This window comes from Manis pentadactyla, assembly GCF_030020395.1.
Source record: "Manis pentadactyla isolate mManPen7 chromosome 15 unlocalized genomic scaffold, mManPen7.hap1 SUPER_15_unloc_1, whole genome shotgun sequence".
NCBI classification, from domain to species: Eukaryota; Metazoa; Chordata; class Mammalia; order Pholidota; family Manidae; genus Manis; species Manis pentadactyla.
This window is the reverse complement of record NW_026644588.1, coordinates 788,367-800,450: the sequence shown is the minus strand read 5'-3', so window position 1 is coordinate 800,450 and position 12,084 is coordinate 788,367. Positions and strand designations below refer to the sequence as shown.

The 12,084-nt window shown below is 52.4% G+C and overlaps 1 protein-coding gene across 14 annotated transcripts; it reads left to right on the top strand.

The window, feature by feature from the left end:
- The first annotated feature begins 4,153 nt into the window (after positions 1-4,153).
- LOC118920160 (zinc finger protein 551-like) lies at positions 4,154-11,982 on the top strand. Of its 14 annotated transcripts, XM_057496517.1 has the most exons (6): positions 4,163-4,434; positions 5,160-5,345; positions 7,858-7,924; positions 8,353-8,476; positions 8,947-9,036; positions 9,186-11,982. In XM_057496517.1, exons 5-6 carry the CDS (start codon positions 9,016-9,018, stop codon positions 10,206-10,208), a joined length of 1,044 nt encoding a protein of 347 aa, XP_057352500.1. In that variant the 5' UTR covers positions 4,163-4,434; positions 5,160-5,345; positions 7,858-7,924; positions 8,353-8,476; positions 8,947-9,015; the 3' UTR covers positions 10,209-11,982. The 14 variants fall into 14 exon arrangements, with proteins under 14 accessions (XP_057352504.1, XP_057352505.1, XP_057352492.1 ...); XM_057496521.1 differs by lacking the exon at positions 7,858-7,924 and having other exon boundaries at positions 4,154-4,434; positions 9,186-11,979; XM_057496512.1 differs by having other exon boundaries at positions 4,156-4,434; positions 7,854-7,924; positions 8,947-11,978.
- The last annotated feature ends 102 nt before the right edge of the window (positions 11,983-12,084 follow it).

Here is a 12,084-nt window from a genome sequence, read left to right as displayed (position 1 = left end):
GTCCACTGGCTGATGGTGTCCAGAATGTCTGCTGTAGAGGGGACAGCAGCATGCAAAGGGGGTGTGACTTCATTCAATTCCCTGTAGTCCACTGTCATACGCCAGGAGCCGTCTGGCTTTCTCACTTGCCACACTGGGGAACTAAAAGGACTATGAGTGGGCTTTATGATGCCCATCCTCTCCAACTCCTGTAGAGGTTCTCCAATTTCCTTGTGCCCCCCAGGCAATGTATACTGCTTAATATTTGTCACCCACCGAGGTACAGGCAGAGCTACAGGTGGTTGCTTAGCATGTCCCTTTACCACACGTACCCTCAGTCTGAACTCACCTGCAGTGGTCTGTAACCACAGGCCCTGCAGGATATCCAAAATATATTCAGGGATGGGAGAAATGCACACGGTATACTCCCTTGGGGGCAAATGCCCCATCCCCAATGGGATTTGGGCTTTCTTCAGTCTAACTGCCTTTTCCCCATAGCCACCTATCACAGCAGGGGGACCGGGAAACCGCTCAGGGTTGCCATGAATCAGGGAACACTCAGCTCCTGTGCTCACCAGCGCCAGGACACGTTGTACATTCATGGGGGACCAATGAATTGCCAATCCTACATGTGGCCTCTGGTCCCCACCATGTCCCCCAAGGTGGAGACTTTGACACCCCCGCAGTCAAACCGCGATGCGCAATCATCCTCCTGTGGGCGTGAGGGCTCAGGTGAATCCTGAGTAAATTCTCCCAGGAAGTTTTGCAGGGACACAGGCCGGGCATGAGGCCTTGACTCTGGTTTCTGTGTCCAGGACCTCAGCGGCTGGAACTGCTGCTCTGGCTTTAATTGGTGCCACAGTTCTAACAATATTCCGTTGGGCTGCCCATCGAGTTTTTCTTTCACTACCCTGGCCTTTATCAAATCAACCACATGTGGGTCCTCGAGACCTTCACGGGGCCTCTTGCACCTCTCCTCTCACTCGTGGCCTGTACTTCCCTTGGTGCCCTTATTGTTTCAACCTCCCCCAGATCTGCTCTAGTACGAGTAGCCTCCCTTATGGGGTGCCCTAGGTGGGGGGCAAGAGTATTCACTAGGGACTCAGAGAGGTGGGAGCTGTGTGCAGCACCAGGTTTCTCGTCCCTACAGTGAACACCCCATCAGGGCCCTGGGGGTCCATATCATAGATGATGTTTTTCTTACCCAATTCCCGCAGTACCTGTTGGAGCTCTGCATACGTTTTCCAACTACTGGGAAAATACAGTAAGTCACCCTGATTGGGCCAAAGTACCCTGATGGCAGCTGTCAGCCATTGCAGGAGTGTCTGATTCCCTGAGGTGTGACAGGCATTTGGCAACCGCTGCCGGAGGGAAGGGTGGGGCGTCAGGGAAGCCATTCTACTCACCTCAATACCCGATACGGCAATGATTTCCACTCCCATATCCCAGAGACATAAGAGCCATGTAGGCAGAGATTCCGATGGCCTCTGCCTATACCGGACGCTCATGTCCACCAGCTCATCCTGGGCATAGGGGGGAGCATGGAGTGCTCCCCAACCTGGGGAGGGTCTGCTCCTTCCCCTGAGGAGCCTGCGGTTGTTTCATTTTTATTTTCTTAATTACAGCTGGGCGGGCCTTTAAAACAGGAGAGGCTGGTACCTCCGGCGGTGGCCTGGGTAGCAGATCCGCCAGCGGCCCCGCCGCCTCCTCTTCTCCGTCGGGCTCCTCCCCCGTCTCTGGGGCTGAAGGCACCGCTCTTCCTCCCCCTCCCCCACGGCCTCCCCCAACGCGGCTTCTCCTGCCCCCCCCCTCCTCGCTGCCGCTGAGGAGTCTTCCAAGAGCGTGACCTTTCTTTTTAATAATCTACTCTCTTCTTTAATGGCATCCCGTAGGTTATCTCCCAGCTCCTCCAAGCGCTGCTGAAAAGTGTGTCTCTCTCCCGCCTAAGTCCCTCTCTGTCCTCGCTAACCCTCTCGATAATCCTTTCTCCTCGATAACATTTTCCACTTTCTCGATGAAAAGAGACCCTAAAATGCCAGTGGCTACACAGGAGGCCTCCACGAAGGGCTGATTCTGCAGCTTCCAGTGTTTCCACCCTTCCCCAATTCTGGGGAAGCCCCCCCGCCCCAGGAGGTGCTTAACCCTAAACCAATTTCCCACTAGGGGTTCCCAAATTGGAAACCCCACAGATGGGGGGACAATAACAGGTGAAGCTGCACCCTCTGCTGCTGCATCCGCTGGGGCCTCCCCACCATCCACAGAGGGGTTGCTGGGCAACTCCCCACCGTCTCTAGGGGCAGCCGTCCCAAAGGTTGCACCCATTTAGACAGGTTTCAGGTTCAAAGGTCCTGCAGACTACCACCAGACATAACTCTGGGGAGAGGAAATCCCGGGGCAAAATAACTAGCCGAAACCAAAATCAGTCGAAGGGAGAAATAAAGTTTAAAACCTGCTTATTGCTTACAGACTGCCGTCCGGGGGCCATCTCTTTCCTGCTCTGGCAGAAGCAAGCAAGACCTCCCCCCAACTTCTCAGGTTCGGATAAGCCCTTGGTCACCCAGGTAATTACCCATTGACATGGAGATGAAATACTGCGCTCCACCCCTTAAGATCATATGAAGATGCACTAGAGCCAGGTGAGAAATTCTGGAATATTACAATTTTACCCACAGATGTTATTTTTAGACAATGATGCTGTTGGAGGAACCTCCGAGGAGGTCTCAGTTAAGCAGAGGAAGTTGCCTTTACCAGGATGACATTAACCAGGCCACAAACAGGTGAAAGAAATTGCAAGCAGTTTATTGGAAGTGAAAGTACACACTTTGAGAGGAGAATGCCTGGCATGCACCAGTGGTGACCAACCTAATGCAGTCTGGGCCTGGCAGTTTTGTGGGCAATGCTAAGAGGGGATGGGATATTCGTATTATTTCGGGGAAAATGTGGGGCTTTCTTAAAATCTGGGTGCCACCCTCTTTGCCTCCTTAGTCTGTCTCAAGAACTGTCATGGTGGTGCTGAGGAGAGTGATTTTTTTTTTTTTTGGTATACAGATGAGCGTATAATGAGCCATTATACAAAATGTGAGTCATTTTGTCCTCCAACTTGGATAAAGCTGATTCGAACAGGTTAGGAAGTGCGTCCTGTTGATGGGTTCAGTTTGGCCAGTACTGTTCCATTCTCAGTGAGTCCATTAAAGTATTCAGTGATGATGATGTGCAGTTGTCCCTTTGGATGTAAATGTCCAGGAGACCCTGTGTTTCTCTCATGGTAGCCCTAAGTACTGTTAGGACTTGAGTATTTTACTGCTTCGTTGTCCACATGGCTCCCTGCACTTTATTCCGACTTGCTCCAGGACCTGCCCTCTGAGAGGCTTTCCTGGGTTGCCCTGTCCAAAGTTGCCCCAGATTGTCTAGTTCTGTTTTTGTTTTTGTTTTCCGGATCCTCATTTGCCATTCTCTTAATTTATTTAGCTCCTTGGTGGAAAACTGACTCCGTCGGGGGAAAATGAGGCCTCTACACCACCCCAAAACTATGCCTCTTTGACACACAATTATTTTGAACTAAAAGTAATTAAGAAGCAGCAAGAAAAGCACTCCGCTTTCCCCCTACTTGCCTAAAAGCACGAGTGAAATTTACAGACGACCAAAGTTAATGACCAGAGACAAGTCTAGATCCCCCACCGCCGCCCCCCTTATCAGCCTGGGGACATCTGCAGAGGGATTTACATAACAAACTCTACTGACTTGCCTTTATCTAACATTAATGTACCCCACGTTTGTCTTCCCACAATATGTACCCCTGGAGACTCACCATACTTTTGACTTCTTACTTCTCTAAAAAATGTATTGTTCCTTCTTGAAGATGCTATATAAACTTGATCTAAGCCACCTTTTTGAGTTACTAAACCTGAGTCTTACTCATCTATATATGTAATATATCTTATTTACATTTATATATGTGATATAAACTTTTGTTTTTCTCTTCTTAATGTTTTTTGTTACAAGAGCCTGAGCCATCAACATAAGGAAAAAAAATATCTTTCCCTAATCTCTAAATACTTAAGTGATGAGTGGCAGACAAAACTCCTGTGCAGGCTGCATGCAGCGGGCTTAACAAGAAAGAACCACTCCCCCGACACCATCCGTCCCGCGCGAGCTAGACGCCTAGGGCCACCGCCCTCCCAGGTGCTCGGGGGAATTTTCTCCCCAGGCCGGCCGAGGAGCGCCCTTCGCCTGGGCCGCGTGGAGTGGCGGAAACTACGTTACCCAGAACACACGGCCGCAGCGGAGCCGCTCTGAGGAAGCCCACGCCAGTGCGTGTCCCAGAGCGCTGGGTTCGGGTTGCAGTGCCCGCGCCTGGGCCGGGATCGGGGCCGCGCCACTCGGGTCGCCTCCTCTCCCGCCGCGCTCCGACCAAAAAGTACGATGGCGGCGGCCGCGCCGAGAGGCCCGGCTCAGGTACAAAATTGATTAATGCTCGTTGATTACATGCATTTGAACGGCAAGCTAATAGCCCATTTGGGTCTGTAGTCTTTGGGAATAACAACTGAAAGGGTATCTAGCCGCGACCCTCCTTACCCAGAACAACTCAGGAGACAGAGAGGGAGGGAGGGAGGGAGGGAGGGAGAGCAGCAGCAGCGTGGTGCAGAGTTGTGCCTTTTATTGTGGCGGATCCGCTAGGCCTGTTGCCTTGGGGGAGGGTCAGAATGTTTAGAAATAAGGTGGGGCAAGCCCAGAGAAGTCCGGGCATAATTCTCACCGGCTTATGTGCTTGGGACCATGGGGTAAATGGAGGATAAATTACTATATTCTTACAACAATATTTTTAGCATTCTGAGCTTCACGGAGTATGAAATCATGTCTCCAAGCGAGGGCTCAGTTGTGGACAACACTCCTCAGAAGCTTGAGAACCACCCTTTTAAGAAGGGCTAAGCGCCTTACTTCTCCGTTTAGACCGAAGTCCACATTTCCAGCGCCCCTCGCAGTGCCCCCAATCCTTTCTCAGGGCAGTTAAGTACTAGAACGCGTCCTCGGCAGCTGTGGAAACTACGTTACCCAGAGGGCAATGCGCCTGAAGGGTGTGGTGTAAGCCAATGAAATCTCAGGACGAACATTCTGGTGCGCGCGCATCGGGGCGGGACTTCCGGCGCCCTCCCAGTGGCGGTCACTTTGGCTTCTTCCAGGACACTTCCGCGGGTCTGAGGTTCCAGGACGCCGGGTTGCAACCGACAAGGCGGAAAAGACGTTGTCGTTGCTGCGCTGAGGCGGTTCCTGGGCTTGGCGGCCGTGCGTTGCGGAGTGACCTGCACGGGCCGCTTTGGGGACTCCCGTGCCACACAGATTCCGCTGTTCTCGGGGGCCCGGCTCAGGTACCTGCCCGTCCCCGGGCCTCCCGCCCTCGCCCACCCACCCCCGAGCCCCGAGTGCGGGCCCTGCTCACGTCCCGCCGCCCAGGCCCCGGGTCCGGGACGGAGAGGCGCTCTTGGGCGGGGCCCCTGTTCTGAGCGCCGGTGTGACGGCGCCCGGGGAGGTTAACAATCAGGGGGACCCGCACGTGCGGAGGCCGGAGGTGCGGCAAAGCGGGGAGCACTGGGCAAACCTGGGTCGGCCTTCTGCCTGCAGGGTGAGGCGGAGACACCCCAGGACTGGCGGGCAGGGGGGTTGTACCTCCATTCTGAGGACCCTTGGAGCCGCGGAAGGTTACGAACACAGCAGGGACATTGCGTGAAATAGGGTTCTGAAAGTGTTCCAAAAGCTGCTCAGAGGACAGGCTGGCAGAGAGATGACAGAAGTCAGGCATAGGAGGATTGCGCCCTGTAAAAGATGACACAGCTGGGAGAGAGCTCTGAGGACTGAGGCCCAGAGGCAGAGCAGTCATCTCTCCTGAGCAGGGCAGGGCAGGGCAGGGAGGGGTACTTAGCGCCTGAACGCAGGAATCCTGGCCGGGATTGCCAGTTTCTCGGACGACCTCCCTCTTTCTACAGAATCCTAACCGCAGAGTCGCCGAGGGATACTCATATCTGGAGCTTATTTCAGGGCCTCACCTGTCCTCTTCCAGCCCTTGAGCCTGGGAACACCAAGCCCATTGATCTAAGTCCAGTTATATGGAATCTTGGGTCCTTTTTGGGGGGGCATCCAGTGGAACGAGATGTGGCCGGTTGTCCCGGGCCTGGGTACCTGAATGTGCAGAGGTTTGGAGGGGAGGCCGAACTGGCTGAGGAACCTGCTGTTATCCATTATTTCTTATGAGAACCGGGAGCAGGGAGGCAGGAGGCAGGTCTGGAACCACTTTGTGAGAAGGTGGGTGTCTTCTGTGGAGCTGATGGGAACAGTGGAAGGTCTGGAGCGGTGAAGGCAGGTGATCTGAGGCAGGTCCCCGCGGGCTCCCGCGGCTGCAACGTGGAGATAGGGAGGAGGCTCCTGCCACGGTCCCGGTGAGTGTGATGGTAGCTGGGCCAGGGTCATGGCCTTGGCAGTGGAGGAAGTGGTTGGATTCTGGGTCAGTGTTGTAGGTCTGGCTGCCTGGATTTTCTAATTTTGAGGTTAAGAAAGGTTGGAGTCAGGAATGATTCGAAGGTTTGGTTTTAGCAGCTGGAAGGATGGAAGCACCATCAGCTGAGTTATTTTCATTGCGGGTTTCAGATGTTTTATTTGTGGCCTGTTAAGGGTCTGTGATGTTCATAGAACTGTTTGTGGGGTTCTGGAGCTCTGAGGAAGAGCTCTGAGTGGAGATTTCTCCAAAGGGCAGTGGAGAGTGGGCCAGGGAGTTGTAAAGCCCCTTATGCAGGGAATCCTGGTCAGGGTGATAATGGCAGTAGCCCAGAGGAAAGCGGGTGTGTGCTCAAGGACTGGGTTTTCCGCTTGGGTCCTTGGTTGTGGGAGGTGGGGGAGGTCATACCACGGGTTAGGGAGGGAGAAGTAGTCACGGGGTGGGTAGGAAGGGAGCAAATGGCCCAGCAGGCAGTCAAGGCCTCTGCAGGATGAATGGACACAAGATGGGTGCAGAGGCACAGAAGTGATTCAGAGCGGAGGATCCTCGGACTGGTCCTGGGGCTGATTCACTGCCTTACAGAGGACTTTGTTGTGACCCTTGGTAGGCCTTGGGGTCCAGGCAGGCAGGCTGATGGATTAGCTCAGGTGTACAGTCATCTGGGGGCGTCACTGGGCATGGAGTCAGGGGCCGTTGGCGCTGGGCCTGGAGTGAGGGCTAGGTGGAGAGGGGACAGTTGTGACCGGTAAGGGGACAGCCAGTGCAACACAAGTGGAAGATGGCCATGGCTATCTGAAATCTGCGGGAGTCTTGGTAGGTGAGGTTGAGGCAAGGAGCAGTCAGGGAAGGAGGCCTTCACAGCAGGACCAAGGCCACCTCTGCCAGGGGGACCGTCAGAGTGTGGGCTAGGACGTGGTCCTTTTGACTCTGCCAGGAATTCTCTGGACCACATGTGCTATGTAACAAGTAGAGGGGCCAGGGAGGTGACTGGCGCGAGGCCGGAGTGGGCAGCGGCGGTGGGGGTGCCGCTGAGTGAGAGCTGGTGCGGCAGAAGAGCTGCAAGCTGCACATGCAGGGGCAGCATGAACTCGTGGCCACAGGGCCCCAGAGGCATCAACGCAGGTGAGCTCATGTTTGGGAGCTGCCTGAAAAGAGGGGGTGATGTCGCCCTTCACTCCCGTCATGGAGCTTTGATGCCTCTGTCTGCCCGACTGCCTGCGGTTGCCAGGTGCTCGCAGGATGTGATCAGACAGCAGGCAGCAGTGTCCCCTGGACTTGGGCATCTTCACTGATGTGGGGAAGGGAGGTTTGCTAGCGGGAAGTGGACGGGGGAGGTGGTGAGCTTACAGCCTTGGGAAGCTGATCGTTAACAAAACTCTCCATCAAGGCAGGCCTCGACGGCTTTGAAGTTGTGCCTGTGGAAGGCAGTGTGACTTGGAGGATGATTCACACAAAGAGGTAGTGTGAACTAACGGCCCCAGGGCCCTGGGATTGGGGTCTCAGAGTGAAGGGTGATGCCATGTTTTCTGTGACTTGGAGGGGTGATCTGGGAAACCTCAGGCAACACATCACTGTCAGGTCACTCACGCTCACCCTGTGGCCAAACTTCTCTCCCTAAAATGAGACACCCACCACACTGACAGGAGGCAGGTGGCCTAATGCTGCCAGGCCCAGAACTCAGATGTCATCTCTGCCCATCCTCCTGTTGCTGCTGTGGGAGCACAGAGTTTCAGTGGGAATGTAAGGTTGAGATTGGTGCCCAGGCTTGGCCTTTCCTCTGAGGTGAGGAGTAGAGTGTTCAGAGGATGCATGAAGTTTGGGGGTGTAATGAACTTGGAATCCTTGGAGAGACACTGATCATGGAATGAACTGTCCCATTATGGCAGGAAATGACCTTTGAAGACGTGACCATTGGCTTCTCCCGGGAGGAGTGGGGGCTCCTTGATGAGGCCCAGGGGCTCCTGTACTACAAGGTGATGCTGGAGAACTTGGCACTCGAAGCATCCCTAGGTGAGACATTCGTTTCCCTCTTACCGCCCTTAGGTGGTGTCCTACCTTTTCCGTTTTATCCCAGAGTTACCTGTGTTTTTCCCATAGCTAGTGGCTCCCACTTTCTTGTCACATGTGGTGTGGGTGCCAGTGCTGAGCTATATGTAGTGCCCCAAGCAGGGGCTCCCCGAACAGCCTTAACACCTGTCATCTTAAAAAGCTCAGGGAAGAGCCTAGGAGTCAGGCGTCTTGGATTCAGCTAAGTGGGCCACACCTTCCCTGCCCTCTCCTGCACAGGGAGACTGTCCTGCTGAGGCCTCCCCTGATCTGTGATCTTCAGAGGCCCAGTACTGCCGTACAGCCCCTTCAGGTCCCTTATTCTCAGACCAGTTCCATGGATCCAGCTGCTCGTGTCTGACATGCCTTTGTAGTGGGGCTCCCCTGTCCCACCAGTGTGCACATGCATTTCCTCAGCATTTCTCTGCTTTCAGGTCATTGGCATGGATCAGAAGCTGAGGAGGCCCCTTCTGAGCAGAGCTTATCTATAGAAGGAGAGTCACATGTCAGGGCTTCTAAGGCAGGTCTGTCCACCCAGAAGATGAGCCTCTGTGAGATGTGTATCCTAGTCTTGAAAGATATCTTGCCCCAAGCTGAGCATCAAACAATATACCCTTTGCAGAAACCAGCCTTGGATGGCACACATGTGAGATGCTTCTGTTTCATTGCACAGCAACAGAGCCGTGGCAGTGGAGAGAGTCCCTGGAAAAGAGATGTGAACAGCGCCTCTTTTGTGATGAGCTGCAGCTTCTATGTGTCAGGGGAGCCTTTCACCTGTAGGGAGCTTGGGGAAAATTTCTTGGCCCGCTTGGACCTTCTCCGGTACCAGGCCACTCCCAGAAGTGAGGAGCCACACAGTGACAATGAGAGTGGGCAGGCCTTTCACAGGGGAAAAAGTCATTGCAAACGGGGTGAATATGAAACACCTTCCAGCCACAACCACACACTTGTCCGACATCAGAGCATCTGTTACGGAGGAGGGTTTTATGAGTGTAGAAAATGTGGGAAAGTATTTAGCTGCAACTGCAGCTTCGTTCAGCATCAGCAAATTCCCACGGGACAAAGGCCATATGAGTGTGGTGAATGTGGGAAATCATGGAGCCAAATCTCTGGCCTTATTAAAGACTGTAGAATTCACAGTGGTACAAAGCCTTATGGATGCAGAGAATGTGGAAAATTATTTGCCCACAACTTCAGTCTCATAAAACACCAGAGAATTCACACGGGAGAAAGGACTGATGAATGCAGTGACTGTGGAAAAGTCTTTATCCACAAAGCCAGACTCTTTCCCCACCGGACACAGCACATGGGTGGATGCATTGTGAGTGTGGTGAACGTGGGAAGTCCTTCAGCTGCAAATCCAGCTTCATCGAAGATCAGAGAGTTCACACTAGAGAGAGGCCTTACCAGTGCTATGAATGTGGAATGTCCTTTAGACAAAGTTCTTGCCTTTTCCAACACCGGAGAGTTCACACTCGGGAAAGGTCTTATGAATGCAATGTATGTGGAAAATCCTTTAGACAAATCTTTAACCTCATTTGACATGAGAGAGTCCACATTGGAGAAATGCCTTATGAGTGCAGTGAATGTGGGAAATCTTTTAGCAGCAAATCTAATCTCTTTAGACACCAGAGGGTTCACGCTGGAGAAAAGCCTTAAATGTGCTGGGAATGTTTTATTTCTTCACTCAGTGTAACTTCACTGGAGGAGACTGTGTGAGAGTCATTTATCTCAGCTTACAACTCTTACCTGAACATGCACTGTGCAGGATTCCTCATAGTTCCAGTGCACTGAGCGGTTTCAGAGGAGGCTGGGTGCACACCCTGGCACAAACTGGGGACTCAGATATGCGAGCAGTGGTGTGGGCCGGAAGGCAAGATGTTTATGGGTTTTACCAGAGGAGCTCAGCCCACTTTCAGGCATCTTCATCTGATCAATCAGTCGTGATTTCCCAGGAGGACAAGGGGATGTTGGGAGATTATAATAGAACACTGATTTTTTTATAGCAAAATTTGACCTTAAACTGTTACTAATTTTTTGCCAGTAGTCACCACATTCTCCTTGAGCCCATTGTCAGGAAATGTGCTGGACACGAGTCACCTAAGTTATGTCTCAGGCAGTGCCCTGCCACACAGGAGCTTACAGTTTTCAGTGGGGTACATATAAAGAAAAACAAACTGCACAATGGTCTGAAAAGGAGACCTGGGCTGCATAGAGTCCCTGGGGACGCTTTGCACGATATAGGGTGAGTGAAGCTTCCGGAAGAAGGGGGTGAAAGGGATGTGTAATGTAGTTGATTCAAATGAGTTAAAATAAATAAAAGGGGGCAGATGTGGCATTAGTGGCAGAAAGATCATCTGCAAATCCGTAGAGGACACACCCTGGAGCTCACTCTTCAGTCTTAAGGGCTTTTCCAATTAAATGATACACTCAGTGATTCCATTCTCTGACCTCAGCCTCTGATGTGCCAGCTTTCCTCACGCACTTACGATGTGACTTCTTAGATGCCATCTGACAAATTAATGAGCCGCCCCTGCCCCAGTCTGGCCATGTGACAAGGCCCTCCTGTTAGGTGCCCTCCTCTCTGCATGGCACTCGGTCAGTTAGGTCTGGGAAACTCTTGTCTCTTGCCCTATTTTAGTTTCATTTTCCTCACCAGGAGAAAGTCTAATTCTCCAGTTCCTCCCACACCTGCCCTCAGGCAGTTTTATGTGGCTATAAGACATCACTCACCCGCACAGACTAGAGTGACATTCCCTGGTCGTCAACCCCAGTTTTCTAACTGCTGACTCAGTTTAAATTGTACCAAACTACATTTTCCTAGACAGCAGCAAATCCCTCTCTCACTGCTTCCCAGGAAAGCCTCCAGGAGAGAGGAGTTCATTCTAACAGTTGCAGAGAAATGCCATGTCCCTACTCGTCTTTCCTGAAATGCCCTTTCAATTTCTCCCTGTCTTACCTCTGCCTACATTTTCTTCCCTCATCTACAGTTATATGTCATACGTTTTATTAATATGATTTCTATGGCAAACTTACCAGTATAATTTAAATAAATAAACAGGACTATGTATATGCTTTGCCCATAGAACTTAATAAATCAATGCTGCTTTCTCCTCAGAGAGCTCTGCCTAAGAGAAACAGAACTTGGTCAGTGTGTCTCTGACAGGCTCCCTTCTGTGGATGCTGGGTCCTGAGAAGGCAGCGCCACCCCCGCCTCTTGGTCACTGCTGCTTGTGTCTTGGGGACAATCCTGTGTCTTTCCTCCTCTCTTCTTTCTTGCTCTCACTCTTTTTTCCTTTGAGAAAATTTTTGAATACGAAGCTCATCCTGGGTCCCAGCGATGCCTCTACACCGAGACCAGATCTCTGCAATTTGGTCTTGGTTACCGTCATTGCCAAGTTTGCCGTCTCTTGTACTCCCAGTACACTCTGCGCTCTCCCATGTGACACGGGGCCCTTGGAGAAGTCCCCAGGCAGAGCCGTCTTAGTCCAGCATCTGGTACTGAGCGAGGACTGAAGGAAATGGTGACATTTGAGCGTGTATTTCCTCAGGTGTCCTCCAGCCCCGGCGAC